Source organism: Lepisosteus oculatus, chromosome 12 (genome assembly GCF_040954835.1).
Source record: "Lepisosteus oculatus isolate fLepOcu1 chromosome 12, fLepOcu1.hap2, whole genome shotgun sequence".
Lineage (NCBI taxonomy): Eukaryota > Metazoa > Chordata > Actinopteri > Semionotiformes > Lepisosteidae > Lepisosteus > Lepisosteus oculatus.
The window spans coordinates 4947572-4965938 of record NC_090707.1 but is presented as its reverse complement, the minus strand read 5'-3'; the positions used below and the strand labels follow the sequence as shown (position 1 = coordinate 4965938).

General features: G+C 40.3%; 1 protein-coding gene across 21 annotated transcripts in view; it reads right to left on the bottom strand.

Annotated features, from left to right (window-relative positions):
• The window catches only part of neb (nebulin), an 89273-nt gene that overhangs the window by 27233 nt on the left and 43673 nt on the right, over positions 1-18367 (bottom strand). For 20 of the 21 annotated variants that reach the window (XM_069196483.1, XM_069196500.1, XM_069196481.1 and 17 more), the window contains 35 exons: positions 17949-18152; positions 17250-17354; positions 16612-16719; positions 16192-16503; positions 15753-15956; positions 15359-15463; positions 14745-14852; positions 14324-14635; positions 13567-13671; positions 13308-13406; positions 12383-12484; positions 11822-11929; positions 11162-11473; positions 10440-10544; positions 10219-10323; positions 10006-10110; positions 9244-9351; positions 8792-8905; positions 8366-8563; positions 7901-8005; positions 7301-7405; positions 6523-6627; positions 6196-6303; positions 5353-5466; positions 4902-5099; positions 4402-4506; positions 4161-4265; positions 3896-4003; positions 3619-3726; positions 3056-3163; positions 2503-2607; positions 1859-1963; positions 1431-1529; positions 1176-1280; positions 424-528 (listed from right to left, as the gene is read on the bottom strand). In XM_069196483.1, the coding sequence (XP_069052584.1) occupies positions 424-528; positions 1176-1280; positions 1431-1529; positions 1859-1963; positions 2503-2607; positions 3056-3163; positions 3619-3726; positions 3896-4003; positions 4161-4265; positions 4402-4506; positions 4902-5099; positions 5353-5466; positions 6196-6303; positions 6523-6627; positions 7301-7405; positions 7901-8005; positions 8366-8563; positions 8792-8905; positions 9244-9351; positions 10006-10110; positions 10219-10323; positions 10440-10544; positions 11162-11473; positions 11822-11929; positions 12383-12484; positions 13308-13406; positions 13567-13671; positions 14324-14635; positions 14745-14852; positions 15359-15463; positions 15753-15956; positions 16192-16503; positions 16612-16719; positions 17250-17354; positions 17949-18152 (4707 nt within the window). The remainder of the gene's footprint in view (positions 1-423; positions 529-1175; positions 1281-1430; positions 1530-1858; positions 1964-2502; positions 2608-3055; positions 3164-3618; positions 3727-3895; positions 4004-4160; positions 4266-4401; positions 4507-4901; positions 5100-5352; positions 5467-6195; positions 6304-6522; positions 6628-7300; positions 7406-7900; positions 8006-8365; positions 8564-8791; positions 8906-9243; positions 9352-10005; positions 10111-10218; positions 10324-10439; positions 10545-11161; positions 11474-11821; positions 11930-12382; positions 12485-13307; positions 13407-13566; positions 13672-14323; positions 14636-14744; positions 14853-15358; positions 15464-15752; positions 15957-16191; positions 16504-16611; positions 16720-17249; positions 17355-17948; positions 18153-18367) is intronic. The other variant, XM_069196498.1, reaches the window with a different exon arrangement.

Here is an 18367-nt window from a genome sequence, read left to right as displayed (position 1 = left end):
TAGGATAAAAGCTTTGAAGATACTCCTAAGATGCCTGTTCCTACATCATATTTGTCTGCATGTTAAACAAATTAAAAGTTGCTAATCTTGAAAAACCTTTGTGAGACCCATGTAATGCCAGGTTAATCCTTATCTTATAGTTATTCATATTATTATTGTTATTCATATTGATCCTACTGAATAGATAATTATTAGTTTAGATTAGATTTTGTACACATTGATTGAGTCCATTTGATTTTTTTTAATTTTTCTTTTCCATCTAATTGTTTTCCTGCTACACTTAAACAATACAAATATACAGATATTTTACAGGGGCATTAATTAAATCAATAATGTAGAATACACTGTATGGTTGTGCTAGATATGGACGAGACCTCAGCTTTCTGCTTGCTTTAATTGTAGAATTTAATTGTAGAAGTCTACCTGGCTCTGGATCTGCTGGCCCAGTTTAGCTCTGTTTAAGTCCACGCTGTCCAGTATAGGAGTGTACTTTGTCTTCTGTTCATTGCCAGCAGCTCTGTACACCAGCTGAGGAAAGGCACAAATAGGAAAGAGGAAAGGCTGAGACATGACAATTGGATGCAGAGATGTCAGTATTATGTACTGCTAATACTCACTAATAATATGACTGTTAAACCCAATATTATTATGAATAAAAAAGATGAATAGCACCACTCATTTTCTGTTCATTTAATCTTTTTTAAAATACTTTTTTTTCCTACTGCAGCTAAATTTACACTTTCCCCTGAAATATATCATTTAATTACAGGAGGAATAATGACCTCCCAGAATCAGATGTTTTCTGAAAGTTTACTGAGTGAACTCAGATTTGGCCTGACCCGCTTGGTTAATGTCCAGCCCTGAGCGGAGAATGAGTAGACTGGAGCTCTACAGGGAGGAGAGAGAACCCGGAGCGAGCGAGGGAGATGACGGGGAAGATGAGGGACACGTGAGATGCAATGAATGTTAATGTCGTTAACAATTCTGATTTTGAACAGGGAGGTAAAACTGGCTTCCTAGTCGACACCCACCCACACTTAAAATTAATTAAGAACTTCCATTTAAATGAACTTTTTCACAAACCCTTCTCAAAGGCATTCTAAAGTAATATACTTTGGGTGCTGTTTGTCATTTCTCAGGGCTGTTTCTCATTTCTACTGACAACAGATACTTACGCTGCTCAGGTGTGATTTGAGTTCTGTCACAGTCCTGTATTCCGGAGTGTCCAGAACCACAGAGAATTTGCCGTGCAACTTCTTAGCCTCAGTGTCATAGTTAGACTGCAACACAAATAATTCAATTTGAATAATTCATGAATCAGTCAATTTTATACAAAAGTTAATAGCAGTTGTGAGAATGCTGTTTTTTTGTGATAAGTAAATTATATTGTTTCCAGTTTGACTCTTGGAAGTGTTTATAAAGAGACGTACCCGGAGTTTTGTCACATTACGGACACGGACCATTTCTGGGGTATCAAAGAGAAAGCATCCCATTCCTCTCAGCCACTGCAGGTCTTCTTTGTATCTCACCTGGGGAAAAGGACAGGAGTGGTTTTAGTTGCTGCGTCGGTGATAGGAAACAAAGCACCCCGTATGGACTGGCAGAAAGAAAACATTACATTATACAGTGAATAAAGGACTGGTTATTACTAAAAGCAAGTATTTAGAAACAGTTTTGTACATTTGCTTGTGAGACCAGATTATAACAATTACAATTTTTAATGTTCTCTATAATATAATATTTAATGCAATCTCTATACTTGCAATCCATATTCCATGCAGTCCTGGAAGAACAAAAACAGTTCAATTTACATAACTGTAGGCAAACACACACACACTTTACATTTTAATAGACCTACATCACTGGTGATATCGTTAACATAGCGGCAGTGCATCAGCTCTGGGGTCGTTGGCATGGAAATAAGGTTGCCCCTCATGTTAAAGTATTTTTCCTTGTAGCAGAGCTGTGAAAGAATAAAAACACATTTATACATTATTACATTAGACAGATAGATAATACTTTATTAATCCCGTAGGGAAATTGATGTGTTACAGCAGTCCAAGACAAGCAAAACAGACATCAGAATAGTTATAAAACAAAAGACAAACAAGATAAATAAAAATAAATAAATACATAGGTGTGTGCAAAATGTGCTGATCATAGTCACTGTAAAAACAATAAAATATGTGCAAAATGTGCATAGGTTCATACAGACTGATTGTCCAAAAAGTACAATGGAGTAAACATGCTGTTTATTACATTATCGTTTGTTACATTTATTACATTATGTATACATGATTGACATGATTGACAAATCTGTCGGATTAAATAATGACAATTTCTAAATGTTTTATGGAAAAAAATAAGGATCGAGGACACTGAGGATCCACTGTGGGAACCATAGTCCAACAAACAGAACCAACATGGGAAAAGACTCTAATGTCTGATGCTCCTTTAAAACAGGGATCAGTAAATTGTAAAGCAAACTAAACTGAGACGTACATCACTGATGGCCTCCTGGGTGGCTTTAACCTGCTTGATCTCAGGAGTATCGTAGACGGAATGAATCTTGTCCTTTGTGCGTTCATACAGTTGGCGGTACAAGCGCTGCAGAAGAAACACAAACACTAAGAAACTGCACCCTTTCATTCATCTGTAACACACAACGTCGTAATCAGAAACACGGAGCTTGTCTAATCAAGATAAAGTGACTTGTTTTGCTTTGTGTGTAGTAATATTTCTGTATTTTTTAGGTACTCTATACTTAAAGGCATACTGTATGTTATACAGTATATCGCCCAGCTCTGCTATGAATACATTTTGAACAGTCCATTTTTTTTTACATGCTACATTCTCACAGCAAGCATCATTGTAAAGTAAAATCACATGAAAATGAAGTCAACAGGTTTCAAGAGGACATAAGTGTAAAATGAAAAATACATGGTGTGAATATCTGAACTTCTCACCATGATATTTCTGAAAGAATAGTTGTGTTGTGTTAGTCTTCTCCACAGATGCTAGATAAGAGAAAGCACTGAGCTTACTGGGACCCTACCTCATTTATAGACTCATTCACTTTCCTCAAATTGACAAAGTTCACACTGTCATGGGGAACAGTGTAGCTTTTCGCTTTCACCAGCTCAAAGGCCTCCTTGTATTTTTGCTGTGAAAACAGAGAAAAGTAGGTCTTAGCCTTATGTCTGCATGTAATGATGCTGTTGATTAAGAAACACATCATCTAAAAACCATTACAACAGATAGCTCACAACGAAATGAAAAATCTACTGATAAACATCCAGAGCATTAATCTATTACAATAAGAGGGGGAGGGAATTGTTTTAATTCTAAAATAAGGATTACAACATAAGAAAGGCTGCAAACAAGAGGCAGCCTTTTGGCTTGTCTGGCTTGCTAATTGTAGCTACATGTAACTGAATGGTAGCTAATTGATCCGAGCATCTCCCAGTATTCTTAAAAACAGCCATGGTAACAGCTTCAGTAACTTGTTCAGCACTCCTGCAATCCTTAAGGAGCTATTCCTAAACAAGCTATCATGTCGGCTCAGCTGAATTACGTTTTGTCTGTTTTGGGAAGCACAGCTGGAATGTGGGATCTTACATTGCTGTTAATGATGCTGCACTTCTTGGCCTGTAGGTTCGCTGGGGTGTCCGGAGGAAGGGTGTATCCCGTGGGCATTAAGTGATAGTTGGCTTCTTTATACAAATTCTGAGGGTAGGAAAGAGAACGGCACATCAGTCTTTAGAACTTGTTACAGATCCTGCCATTGGCAATTCTAAAAGAACAATGAAACTTAAGCCAGCAGTTATCTAGGGTGACTGTGCACGGTCTCTCTGACAGTGCGCTTATCTAGGGGGTATGTTTCTTTTCAACCTACGTCGCTCTGGATCTTGTTGGCTTCCCTGGCCCTTTCGAGATCCACAGTGACAGCAGGTGCCGTGTTTGTGCCCTTGACATTCTTCACGTAGTCATGGCGGTAGACAAGCTGCAAACACAGAAAGTGACGTCACGGATCAACAGATACGAGAGAGACACACAGATCACGAATGCGATGCACTTAACGGAAGTCGGAATCATGAAGAACAAAGAGAATAACGAATGTCCTTTTTCCTCTTGAGTGCTAAAGACGTCAAGGTGCTCACATCGCTCAGCTGGTTGGCACTGATCACAGCCTGCACGTAGGTAGGAGTGTCTGTCACCACAGTGAAGTTCTTCTTCTGTTCTTCAGCCTTGGCCTTATATTTGAGCTGAAAGAAGCAAGAATGCACACGATGTGTATCTTCCTATGGGTCTTAGGTAAAATCCTGCCAATGTGATTTTCTCATTTAACAAAATGAATGACAGAAGTCGAGGGAAAAATGTTGGTGGCCGGAGAGCACTCACGTCGCTCTGGAGTTCATAGGAGTGCTTGGTGCGGAGAATCTCAGGGGTATCCCAGACATTACACCCAATGCCCTTCATCCAGTTCAGATCGTCCTTGTATGTAATCTGGAGAATAAGAGAGAACATTGTTAGATGCAGGTCGCAATGGAATACCCTTTACCCATTCCTTGAATTTAATAATACTGTGTGAATTGTGTTTTAGAGCTATGGCTTTTTGGAAAGGTGTTCAGGCTTTTCAGCTCATTTTATTCTGCCGAGTGATGTTCAGGTAAAAGTAGCATCTCCAAATCTGTAAATTTAACATGCGCAAATTCGTTTATTCGCAATGCAGTCTGGCAGACAGGGTGTTGTATGGAAGAAGACAGGACAGACAGAGCAGGGGGCGAAACTCAGCCAAAAGCTGTTAAGAGCAACTTTCTAATGAACCGCCCAAAGACTAGGATTGTGAGACGAATCTCGCTAGTGACAGTTGCATCGGTTTCTCCAAGCGTGGTACTCACATCGCTGAGCTGCTCGTTGACCTTGCGGGCGTGCATGTGGATCTGCAGATCGGGCAGGCAGATCCATTCGTGAAGACGTTTGCGGTAGTCGATCTCACTGATCATCTTCTGGGTGTTTTTAGCAGCAACGATCTCCAGCATGTCTGGCAGAATGTGCACCTTGGCCTTCGTCTTCTCATAGTTCTCCTTGTACAGACGCTACAGGACAAGAGAGCCAGGAGCTTTCACATGGATGGATCTTTTGCACCTTGTCTCAACACTGCTGCTGTACATGCTCAAGACTTCAACATTGGGCACATAAGCACACAGTCCACCAAATTAGTGACTGTAAGGAAATGCAGTATTTCACCAACAAAATCTAAAGTTATCTAATGTTAAAGTTTTATTGATTGGTTTGCACCTCTAACTGGATATAAATTACCCCCTCATAACTAAATTCTTAAATTCTTACATCAATAGGCAATTTTCCGACTTTCAGGCATCTTGCTGTTGCAGGATCATCTTCCACAGATTTGGGCAAGGTGTACAGGGCCTTGAACTTCTCATAGTCCTCACGGTATTTCAGCTGGAAGGAATCAAAAAGCTATCGTTAACACTGCTGGCCTTTTTCCTTGTAGGCAAGCAATGAAGAAAAGATTTCAGCATGCCGATAGGAAAATTGCAATAAGAATCTAAATTTGTCTCAGCCGAAGTCTTCTTGTCCCAAGAAGACCAAACATTGCACAAGTAACACATTTTGTATTGTATATTTCCAGAGATCCTGGCGACGGTACTTGGTCCCATCACCATCACACCAACGGTATTGTCTTCGTAGATAAAGAAACATTCTGTGTCAAATACAGTTCCTATAGCTCATCTACACCCAGGTTTAGCCAATAAATCACCAACCACTCCAGACAAACAATTTTAGAGCATACAAAAGTAGGAATTCTGACTGATGTTGTTGGGAAGGAAAGCACTATAATAATAGGGTTTAAAAGTAGTTAAAAGTTTACAGCTTAAAAGTTCAAGTACTAGAGATATCATTGTCTCATGTAGCAAGTTGATAAGAAGGAAATATAAGAATCTCCGGGCTTTGTAAGTGGGGCACCTCAAGCAGCAGAGTGAGGGTCTCACTAAGGCCATAAGTAGGCAGACAATATTCAGTTTAACCTTTCACATTCACTCTGAAGATGGCTAGCACAAATATCCAAGAAATGCTATATAAAACCATTCTGGAATCAATTACCTGACATTATAAACCCTGGAAATTTTTTATGTTTGTTAAGAGCTTTTTTGGTTACGATTTACTTACAGCACTTGTGATGTTCTTCTGGTTTTTAGCAATAGCCAAAGAGAAGGAGTCTGAAGGCAGTTTATAGCTCGTTGCTTTGATCTTGTCCCAGACATCCGTGTATGTTTTCTGGAAATAAATTTTATGTTTATTAAGACTTATCTCACAAAAAACAATGAAGGAAAAAAACCCGGTGTAATTCACAATGAGGCATACAGGCCCTATCTCTCCACCCTGGTACTAAATGCTTAAAAAAAACATTTTTAATAATAAACAATAATGTTGTTTTTAAAATGCAAGGAAAGACGTGCGATTTTGAGGAAACTGGGAAAATCTTCAGAAACTCACATTGCTGTACAGGGACTTCAGGCCTTGGGTTCTCGCATAGTCAACTGTATCCAGAACTGTGGTATATTTATCTTTGCTCTTGTGATAAGCCTCTCTGTAGTGTAACTGAAAAAAAGAGTTGTTTAAAACAACTGAATAAATCAATACATTTTATTGAAATCTGTGGATGAAAAAAAAATCCGGTGCTAACATTTATCCTTTATCAGAAAGCTGCATATTTCTGGCAAGCGTCACAGTCTATTCTAGAAGTACTGGGAGTGACCCGCAACTACACTCTGGATGGGATGCCAATCTGTCCCAGAGCTCATATACAGACCCACACACTCAAGCACGTTTAAAGATGGCAATTTGTCCCAGAGCTCATATACAGACCCACACACTCAAGCACGTTTAGAGATGCCAATTTGTCCCAGAGCTCATATACAGACCCACACACTCAAGCACGTTTAGAGATGGCAATTTGTCCCAGAGCTCATACACAGACCCACACACTCAAGCACGTTTAGAGATACCAATCAGTCTAGCCGGCATGTCTTTGGGGGATGAAAGGGAACCGGTAGCCCCCCCCCCCGAAAAATCAAGGGCAGAATATGCAAACTCTGTATGGAAGGCATCCCCTTCCAGAATCTGTCCCAGGACCCAAGAACAGTGCTAACCGTCCCTCAGACACAGTCTTCAAGTCTAATCATGTAGCATTAAGTGTCCTGACACTTAATGACAGCACTTTCTGCACAAAAATCTCACATTGCCATGCAGGAATTTCCATTACATGACTTACATCGCTAGCTTGTATGTATCCTGTAACCGAAGTTACATAGACTGGGGTATCAGTCACAACAGAGAAATTCTTGAATTCCTTTTTACCGGCATCCCTGTAGAGAAGCTGCAATTACAAAAAGAAAGCCATTAGGAAAAGACAACTTACATAGTAATCACAGAGCTGTGCTACTGATACTAATCTTGGGGCACTTGATGAGGCAAACGGAGGTGGGCTAGTTTAACCCACAAGGAAAGGTAACAGGTTGCATAAATCCAGACCCAAAGACTGAGATCTAGATCATCACTTCACTGTGGATCTAAATAGCCACTTCACTGTGGATCTCGATAATCACTTCTCTGTGGATTTAGATAATCACTTCTCCGTGCATCTAGATGGCCACTTCACTGTGGATCTAGATAATCACTTCTCTGTGTATCTAGATAATCACTTCTCTGTGGATCTAGGTGGCCACTTCACTGTGGATCTAGATAATCACTTCACTGTGGAGGCCTTGTTAGCAAGCCAAAGTAAAGGAAGGAAATACATCCTGCTTTCATAGGATCAGGTTGTGCTGGCAGGACCCTGGTGTGCGCAGCCTTACTGCAGAGCAACACTTACTTCACTCTGGAGGTCATAGGACTTCTTGGCGCGGACAATTTCAGGGGTGTCCCAGGCGTAGCAGCCAACCCCCTTCAGCCAGGTGAGGTCCTCTTTATAGAACACCTGCAGAGGTTCACAGAGGTCCAAAACGAATAAACCTTGTTATTAACAATATAACAGTGATGCGCCTAAAATCATATGATCAGCATATCCGTAACCTGAAACTGTCCACTTAGGTACAGTAAGTGTTCAACTTTTTGTATTGTTGAGACTTATTGTAAATGGGCCAGTGACCTCCTCATGCTGCGTATTTAGGTAGGATTGTCCATGTTTCTAAACTGTGCCTGAATAATCACCGTATCACACCACATCACTGCAGCTGAGGTCAACAGGAGTCACTAACCCGGATGCACTGGTTAAGCTGTTAGCAAACGCAGAACAATCTTCCTGTGTGAAATCAAGATCTAACATGAGAGATCTTACATCGCTCAAGATCTCGTTGGCCTTCCTGGCGTGAATGACATCGTGCTGGTCGGGCAGGCACGTCCACTGGTGCAGGCGCTGGCGATATTCAACCTCACTCAGGATATGCTGGCACTTCTTGGCCATCACATGACTCAGCATGTCGAAGGGAATATGGATCTTGGTCTTGGACTCATCATAAGCCTTCCGGTAGGTCATCTGATTCAACATAACATGAAGAAAACAGCAATGAGAAAGCGGCAGAGATAGAAGAGACAGACAGGTCGAGAAATGGGTCTACAGGGACAAACTGAGAGATAGATATGAGTAGCAGCTTCCAGGGTTGTAGTGTTTCAAGAGTAAGGAATGTGCATTACTGGAATAAATACTACTTACAGTAACTCTTACCACTTCATTTACTGAAAAGACACAGACAGACAGACTTACCAAACTCTTCATCTTCTCTATCGCAGAAGAATGGACAACATTAGGGAAGTCACGGATGTCCTTTCCAGCCAGATAGTGACCCTTGGCCTTTTCATGAGCTTCTTTGTATTTAATCTAAAAAGAAAATAAAATATTTCTAATAACCCAATTAGATTACACCCTTCATTGGGGTTAGTGAATGAGCGGAGCACATTCAGATCTCTTTACAACCGTCAGCATAATGTATTCAATTCCTACATGTTTTAGTTTGTACTCTTATAATAAAAAGAAAAAATAAGCAAGAAAGCTGATAAAAACAGTGTATATTAATCATTGCCATGTTTTTAAACCAAAGGAATTTATTTTCATTTTGGTGCTATGATAACTATAAAGGAATATTATACTGTACTATATAATACTCCAATTGAGTTAAGCAAACAGAAGGAGTTTATCAGAGTGGAATATCAACTCACATCGCTGACAATCTGCTTTGTGTGTTTGGCGCCCACTAGTGGTAGGTGATCAGGAGGCAGCTGATAGCTCGTGGCTTTGGTTCCATCCCAGTTTGATTTGTACACTTTCTACAGCCAAGACAACACAGTCCGATTGATTAAAACAGCAAAAAACAGACAGGCGCAAAACACAATGGGAAATTCAAGAGACATAAACACTGCTTCAGCAGATCCAAATATTTTTCACACTATTCACAATAACAGTAGAGCTATAGTAAATTCCCTTTTGTTCAAATGCCGTTAGATTTACTTAGAAAGCCAAAAGAGTATTTTATACCTAAATATACAAAGGATAAAAAGAAACATGATTTAAAACTGGTAATTCAACAAAGTTGCCTGGGACATGACAATGAATTTTCGGTAGGTGCAATGGACAATCATGATTGTTTATTTTTATCAGCAGAGTTGATCAACAGAGGGTCTGCACCCATTAATCACAATGGCGCCTAGAGGATATAATCAATTTCCGAAACCTGTATACCTTATTTTTCTTTAAACGTAGATTACAAAGTTTTGTATTTTGATTCTCAGCATACCTTAATAAGAATTATTACTCTATGGATTGTATAACTTGTATAACACAATGCAAAAAAAAGGTAAAAAATTGCAAGGTTTATATTGTGCAAATACATTCTATCATATTCACTTCACGACTGAAAGTACGTATTTAAGTCTTTTTTCCTTTGCGGATGTGGCTGTGCTTCAACACCATGCATGCGATACCTCACTGATGATTTTGGCCACTTCTCTGGAGTGAGCCAGCTGGGGCGTGTCTTCTGATCCAATGTAGTGACCTTTCTCCAGATTGAAGCTTTCTTTGTACTTCAGCTACGGAGACAGAGAACAAGACCAGAACACACAAGGTTACTGGTGAGGGGAACCACTTCCAATTTAGGAAAGTCAGCGGCCTCTCTCGGAAATTTGAAGGACACCTACGTCGCTGAGATTTGCGGCATTTATCTTGGCAAGAACGATTTCTGGACGATCGACAACATGCGTGAACTTTGCAAAGCCTTCTTTAGCGCCTTTCTTGTAGGCTCTCTGTAAAATTTCAAAAAATGAGAAAAGAAATGGTGATTAGTCTTGATAATAAAATATGTTTTAAAGCAATGGATTCATTTCAAATGGAAAGTTTATGTTGTGAGACTTGAACCTACATCGTTCAGGATCTCCTGAGCTTTCTTGACCTTCTGGTGATCCACTGAGTCCAGAGCAACCCACCCACATCCACGGATCCACTCCATATCCGATTTGTAAACAAACTGGAACAAAGAACATCACACTCATAAAACAGCACCTGGAGATTTTTCACACCATCAACTGTTCATTCGACACTCAGTCTTTTATCTTTGCACATCTGATGCACTGGCACGTGCACACATCATCCATCCAGTTTAAAACAACAACAAAGAACTTTAAACACTTTATAAATCGAAATGTTATTCAGCTGATTTAATGAACGTGAGTGGTCTTAATGATATTTTAAAAGCATACTGGTTTTCATTTCTGTGAGTTACAGTAGCAGTTTCAATTTCAGTATAAATGACTTTAAAAATACTTCTCAGAATTAGCAAGGAGGGAGTTTTGCAAGGTTATATCTTTGTACAGTTCCCTGGCACACCGCAGCACCTCAGTCTTCCTTTTCGTGATCCTCAAAATCACGAAATGTCAGGATTTGTAGATTTCATGGTGGATTTTAACAAAAAATCAAATTAACCCATAACATTTGCCCAGCATGTCAAAAGATATTAAAATTAGAGGCAAAAGCACTCCTAAAATCCGCTGTTAAAAAAGATGGAATCTAAGTGCTTCTTCCATATTGATTATGCAGTACTTACTTAAATAGAATGGAAAATAAGTTCTTCAATACAGGACTTACATCGCTCTGGAGCTCATAGGCTTTCTTGGCCTGGATGACATCATTCTGGTCGGGCAGGCAAGTCCACTGGTGCAGGTAACGTCTGTAGTCAATGTCGCTGACCTGGATCTGGCATTTCTTAGACAACACAAAGCCCAGCATGTCCACTGGCAGGTTGTACTTGGTCTTGGACTTCTCAAAGTCCTTCTTGTACTCGGCGTCGCTGGCGATCTTGGCAGCATTAATAGCGAGCATGATCAAGGGGTCGTCCTTGACACTGCGGGCGCCGATGTGGTGTCCGGTCTGCTTGCGGAAGCCTTCCTTGTACTTGTACTGTAAACCAGGGAACACAGGTGATTCTGAGTAGGACTGTTATAATGAATGTGGCATCCATGACTAGTTCAACTCTGAATCCAAATTCTAAAATACTAAAACATATTTCCTCTTTTTAGAACAACCTATAAAAGAAAATTATGAAAAGAAAAAATTACCCAGCTCTTGCCTACTCATTTAAAATAAATATATCACACCGTACTATTATGAACAGTCAGAAGAAATGATTAAAATCATATGGTTTCTTTCTTTCTGTATTGTCTACTATACGTAATGGGCTCAAAATTGATCTTAGCTCTACATATGATGTCAGACAACCTTTTTCTTCAAAATCTGTGCATCACTTACATTGCTCTGTATGCCCTGGCTGTGCTTAACGTGTTTGATTTCCACAGAGTCCTGTGGAATGAAGTAACTCGTAGCTTTTTCCTTGTCCCAGCTTTCTTTGTACAGTTTCTGGTGTGAAATAAAAGTGAATTAGTCCAAATATACACAGCAATTCATTATACAGTCTATATTGGACAAGTTTTTGCATATGTTTACAACCATTTGGCAAACAGATTAGACAGTGACCCTGTAAAAAAATATGTAAAAACATACATTATGAAAAACATATTAAAATCAAAAGCTACCACATCACAGTAGTAAGATTGCATGTTGATTATGGCAACATGTCATAAATTTGCTTTAAAAGCACTGCATAAAATATATACTGTATGCCTTACTTATGTCCACATAGGAACTGAAGATAGTATGATAAAAATAATTTAAAAAAATATATATAGTATATAATATAGTATAAATGAGCTTTGCCTTCATTGTATGCATTGACGACCTACAGCATTGCATCCAGCTGCCACCTGCCAGCTGTAGCTGTAGTAAGATGAGTGGCGAACCCATCTACAGTACCTGGTTGATGTTCTTGGCTGCCTCTCTTGCCGTCGCCAGAAGTGGTGTGTCCAACATCGTGTACTTGGTCTTGGCGGTCTCCCACGCTTCACGATACTTAGCCTGAAAAACAAACACAATCCTGTTAATCACTTGTTGGGTTTTCACCAGCCAATCGGTGTAACACAGTCCTCCGATGAAGGCTGCGGAGGAAGAAACGGCCAGATTTCAAGAACGTAAGAACGTTTGCGAAGTAGAGGAGCCTATTCAGCCCATCAGGCCTGTTTGACAGCTAATATTTAATTGATTCGAAGGTCTAATCCCTTGGGATCTTGAAAGAAGCCAGGATATCATCTTTGCCAACACAGGTGGGTAACTTGTTCCTGACACCCAGGACCCATTATCACAAACTTTCCGACCCATTTTATAGAAATGACTGACCTCGTGCACAAATGGAATAGCTCTGGCCATTACAACAGCTACAGCATTTTATTTTTAAAGCTTATATATTTATATTAAGAATAAATACTAAAAGAACACAAAATGTTTAACTTGCTACTTCGTTTTTCATTTTTTTACAACTGCGCTTACAGTAAGCACTAGAAAAGAGACACGCAGTAAAAGTTATTGATCAGTCAAACACAATGAAGACGAAAGGACCGGTGTTTCTTGTTTCTGTCACATAGCTGCTCATCACAGTCAGTGTGTGGCTATATATTCCAGACTATGAGTAGAGATGAATGACTTCACCACAGTGTGGAGTTCCTCTTTTTCTAGGTGTAACAGAGGCCATGAGAAAGCCTCCTACAAACTCGGACAATGAAGAAATCTGCTGCAGCAGAAGACCCCTCAGCTCACAGGTGACCAGGATCTGACCCCAGGAGGGGCACAGCAGAGCCGCTCCTGTCACACAGCCCTATGAATTCCTACCAAAAGCGTTACTCACGTCATTGAGAATCTCTGCTGCCTGCTTTGCTGTCACGTAGTCGACTCTGTCAACCACGGGCGTGAACTTCAGGGTGTCCAGTTTCGTCCGGTATTCAAGCTGGGAGGAAGGCAGAAGAGAAGAAAACTGGCTAAAAAGAACTTGCGAGCACGTGTTAGTTAGTGTGATCTTACTGATGCGTTTGTTTCCAACACCTTCAGTAACGATCAGTGAAAATGGTTTTAAAACGGAGAGAGAGGAACATACTAGAGGTACTTACATCACTGAGGATGTGCTGCGCGTGTTTCACTTTCTTGACATCCAAGGAATCGTTCGGCATCCAGCCGATTCCTTTCAGCCATTCCAGATCTGCCTTGTACACTGCCTGGCAACAGCAGATCGACACACTCCCTCATGTGAGATTTTTGCAATGCCCATTACTTTCTTTCCCATTCAGAACAAAAACTGCTTATTGCTCATGAGGCATCTGCTAAACGTATGAGAAAAGGTTTTCTAGGGCTTTTTAGCAATTTTTGACTGCACCCATGCTTTTCTCCAAACAGGGATGAAATCATAAGTAATCGAAACACATTATTTACATGTGAATGGCTCACAAAACCATAAAAATAAAGCAGTAAAAGTATATTTTCTGGGAGCAAAAACAAATAGTTCTAAAACTTCACTCACAGGGGAAGCTTAAATCAAAAGCACACTTTAATTTCTTTGTAACTGTCTCTTGCCTTCTGTTTAAACTTGCAATCATAAATAACTATTTCAATGTGAATTATCTTTGAAAATATTTCTCAGAATTAACAGAGAGGGAGTAGAGCATTAGAGGATTTACTTTGCATAATTCTTGAGCACACTGCCTCTATCTTCTTCTGTATATTTTTTTAGCTTTAGAATTTATATCAGAACTTTTAGTTAAAGTTAGCCTACAACACCCCAACATGTCAGAAGAACTTAAAATTACTGGTAAAATCACACCTGAGCTCTTTAAATAGAATGGAAAATAAGTTCTTCAATACAGGACTTACATCGCTCTGGAGCTCATAGGCTTTCTTGGCCTGGATGACATCATTCTGGTCGGGCAGGCAAGTCCACTGGTGCAGGTAACGTCTGTAGTCAATGTCGCTGACCTGGATCTGGCATTTCTTAGACAACACAAAGCCCAGCATGTCCACTGGCAGGTTGTACTTGGTCTTGGACTTCTCAAAGTCCTTCTTGTACTCGGCGTCGCTGGCGATCTTGGCAGCATTAATAGCCAGCATGAGCAAGGGGTCGTCCTTGACACTTCGGGCGCCGATGTGGTGTCCGGTCTGCTTGCGGAAGCCTTCCTTGTACTTGTACTGCACATTAGGTACGGATGAAACAGGACAAATCAGAATGTGTGATTTTGTCTAGTGGTGTCTTGTAAAATGTAAACAATCCAAGACAGCTCAAGAAGCTTCCACTCACATCGCTTGCAATGTCCCTAGAAGCCTTGGCCTTCAGAACGGAGATAGCATCTTCCTTGATGTTATATACTTTGGCCTTCTGCTCATCCCACGCTTGGGTGTACAGTTTCTGTGACAACGCAATGTGAGAAATGTGAGGCAAGACTTTACAAAGCTTGGAAAACCCCGAAAGGGGAAAAGGTGCCTGTTTAATCCACAGATGCAAAAGAGCTCGGGCATATAGAAGTTCCGTGATGACCTTTTTGACTCTTGCCGCAGTCTACACATTTAACGGCATTTACGGTCTCTAGGCAACATCTGCTTCATTTCCACCCCACGAGGGCCTGGACTGCTGCAAAGGCCTGCGACAATAGCCACAGAGTCCTACTAAAGGGGTTTAGAACCTCAACAAACTGTTACAATGGGGAAAAAAACCCACGTAATAATAAATTAGAAATAGGATATAGTAAAACAGTAGGTTGTTATTGTTTCTTTTTCTCCCTTAGAAATCCTAATAAAATTGACTTGAATCTAGAATATCCGTAACAAACCACAAACATCAAGGCCAGTTTTTGTGTTAGCTACAGTGCTACAGATCAATAATTTTGAAGTACAAAAATACTATATTGTACTTGCCTGGCTGACATTGATTGCATTTGCTCTCGACAGTACGATAGCTGGTGTATCAGGCATCACATGACTAATAGTCTTCTCTTTCTCCCACGCCTCCTTGTACTTCAGCTTTTGGAAAAAGGAAATCAAACAGAGAAAATTCATTAGGGCCACCAAGAATCAATTTTACAGGATCCCTAAAGCTTCTGTAGGGCACATACTGTGCAGTTTGTTAGTTTGCTTATACAGATTAATTCAAAATAAAGCAAATCTTCAATGCATAACTCTAGTATAATAATAGACTAAAAACGACATGTCTGACACACATATCTTTAATGATAATAGATTTTAACAATTGTAATAGACAGACCCATCACGTGGGCTGCAGGTTGTAAGGAAGAGAGTAGAAAGCCCTTACATCGCTAAGCTGGATGGCATTGTTTTTAGCCAATACGATGGCAGGCAGGTCAACCACACTGGTGAACTTGACTGTGCTGGGGTGCTGCCGGTAGAGTCGATCATTCAGGATCTCCTGGGCACGCTTCACTTTGTTCACTTCCAGGGAACCGTTTGGCATCCAGCCACATCCTCGAACCCATTCCAGGTCACTCTTGTACACCCACTGAAACACAGATACAGGGAGGGCCGGTTCTTCTCTTTTTCTTTCTTTTGAAGGCACTATGACATTGCATTGAACTTAACAATCAAAGTTTTTCTCCAAAGAACAGTATTACATGACAGCTTTGCTGATACAAGAGCACTCATGTACAGGGTTCAATAAGATCCAGTTGAAAAAAATCTTGAGACATTCAGTCTGTCTACATTTTACTTAGCTGCTTTGGTGAGCTTGAACTTACATCACTCTGGAGCTCATAGGCTTTCTTGGCCTGGATGACATCATTCTGGTCGGGCAGGCAAGTCCACTGGTGCAGGTAACGTCTGTAGTCAATGTCGCTGACCTGGATCTGGCATTTCTTAGACAACACAAAGCCCAGCATGTCCACTGGCAGGTTGTAACTTGTCTTGGACTTCTCAAAGTCCTTCTTGTACTCGGCGTCACTGGCGATCTTGGCTGCGTTCAGGGCCAGCATGATCAAGGGGTCATCCTTGACACTGCGGGCGCCGATGTGGTGTCCGGTCTGCTTGCGGAAGCCTTCCTTGTACTTGTACTGCAACAGATCAGTGGGATGCATTCAATGGAGTGCAAAGCAGAACTTCGAAGTACTTTTATTGTTATTTTAAAAATCTCTCTTTCACAAAGGCTCGAGAAAACTCACATCACTGGCGATGTCCCTGGAGGCTCTGGCAGCCTTGATGGAGATGGCATCTGCACGCAGATCGTAGCCCTTCTTCTTAGCCTCCTCGTTGGCAAGTTTGTACAGTTTCTGAGAAAGGAACATTTAATTTTATAAATGAAGATGAAGCCGAAGATTGATTATTATGAATGAAAAATGCCATTAATCAAGGTCAACAACCAAGGGAATAGAATATCCTGACAATACCACAGAAGTAGCTAATACAAATAAGAAGTGTGATGTACAGTTTATTGGTCAGACCATCCCTCTGGACACAATCTCAAGTGTCCAAACAGTACATTCCAAGTAAGTGTGATGCCCATGAGGCCAAAAAGAAGGTCTCTTTGAGACCTGAATGTTATTGGTGTTCACGGTGGGACACCATTGTAGCATTCACTACTTATAATTGCTACAATGTGTCTATGCATCCAGATACACTAGACAAACTATTCACTGTTTAAACATGATCTCCGAAGAGATGCACAACATGAGTGTGTGATCAAAGCCCATTAAACTTAGACATGTTAATACATATTCTTACATTTAAAATGAAACCCCTACTATACAATATTGTCTTACTGTAGTTACTTCTTGAATCCTAAAACATTCAGTTCACCCACCTGACTTGTGTTGATTTTGTTCTGTTGTGCAAGGATAATTTCAGGAGTATCAGGCATGACATGAATCTGGACCTTGTCTCTATCCCATGCCTCAGTGTACAGACGCTGGAAGAGAGAATGCAGTACAACATAACACAAGGAAAACAAATCCGCTTTTCAATAGTGCCATTTTAAAGCCCTAAAGAAAACAAAACTTCCCAATTCTGATGTTTTGCTCAAAGATCACAGCACTGAAAAAAGTAAGTAAGTAAAAGTAAAATTACAAACATAATATCTAAAACATGTAGAGGTTTTGAGGATGGTCATAACGGAAAACTTTGTTACAGTCAGTTTTTAATATTTTTCTGCACTTCAGATGATCAGATGAAGTCAGATGTTTAGATGATTTACCCTTCCAGGTGTGACTTAAGAGTTTTAACCAGTTCCATTCTACAGTTGGAGAATCCCTTTGGTTTGAAATGAAATGCATGATATAAATAGCAATGATATCATTTCTGCAACTTGCAATCTGTATTTAATTGTACCCAGCGTGTATTATACAAACTTAATTTATTGTTTCAAAATCTGCAAGGTTCACGTCGTTACCTAAAGATAAAACAAATCAAACTTTCCTTTCCATTAAGAGAGCTAAAAAATATATTTTATGTGTTTGTTTAATTTCTAGCAGATTGTGCTTTAATGGTTAACACGGTTGCATACCTGGTCCATGTTTTTGGCATTAGCCTGAGCCAGAACGATTGGCATTGAGTCCATTTTGCTTGTGAACTTGAAGTTGCTGGGATGCTGGCGGTACTTCCTCTCACTCAGGATCTCGGCAGCTTTCTTGGCTTTCTCAACATCCAGAGAGCCAATGGGGACCCATCCCACACCCCTCATCCATTCCATGTCAGCCTTGTAAACAGCCTGGATAACAGACACAGAAAAAGGACACACACATATATACACATATTGTAAGTACAGTACTGTATATACTGACAGGCACTGAAAACACAACACATTCTTTTGGTTCCAATTCTCATTTCTTTTATAGAGAGTTTTGATGGGCTCACTGTCCTTGGGCAGCTCTCTTGATCTGTACATGGAACTGATTAAGCCAGTGTAGGCCTTTCTATTCCATG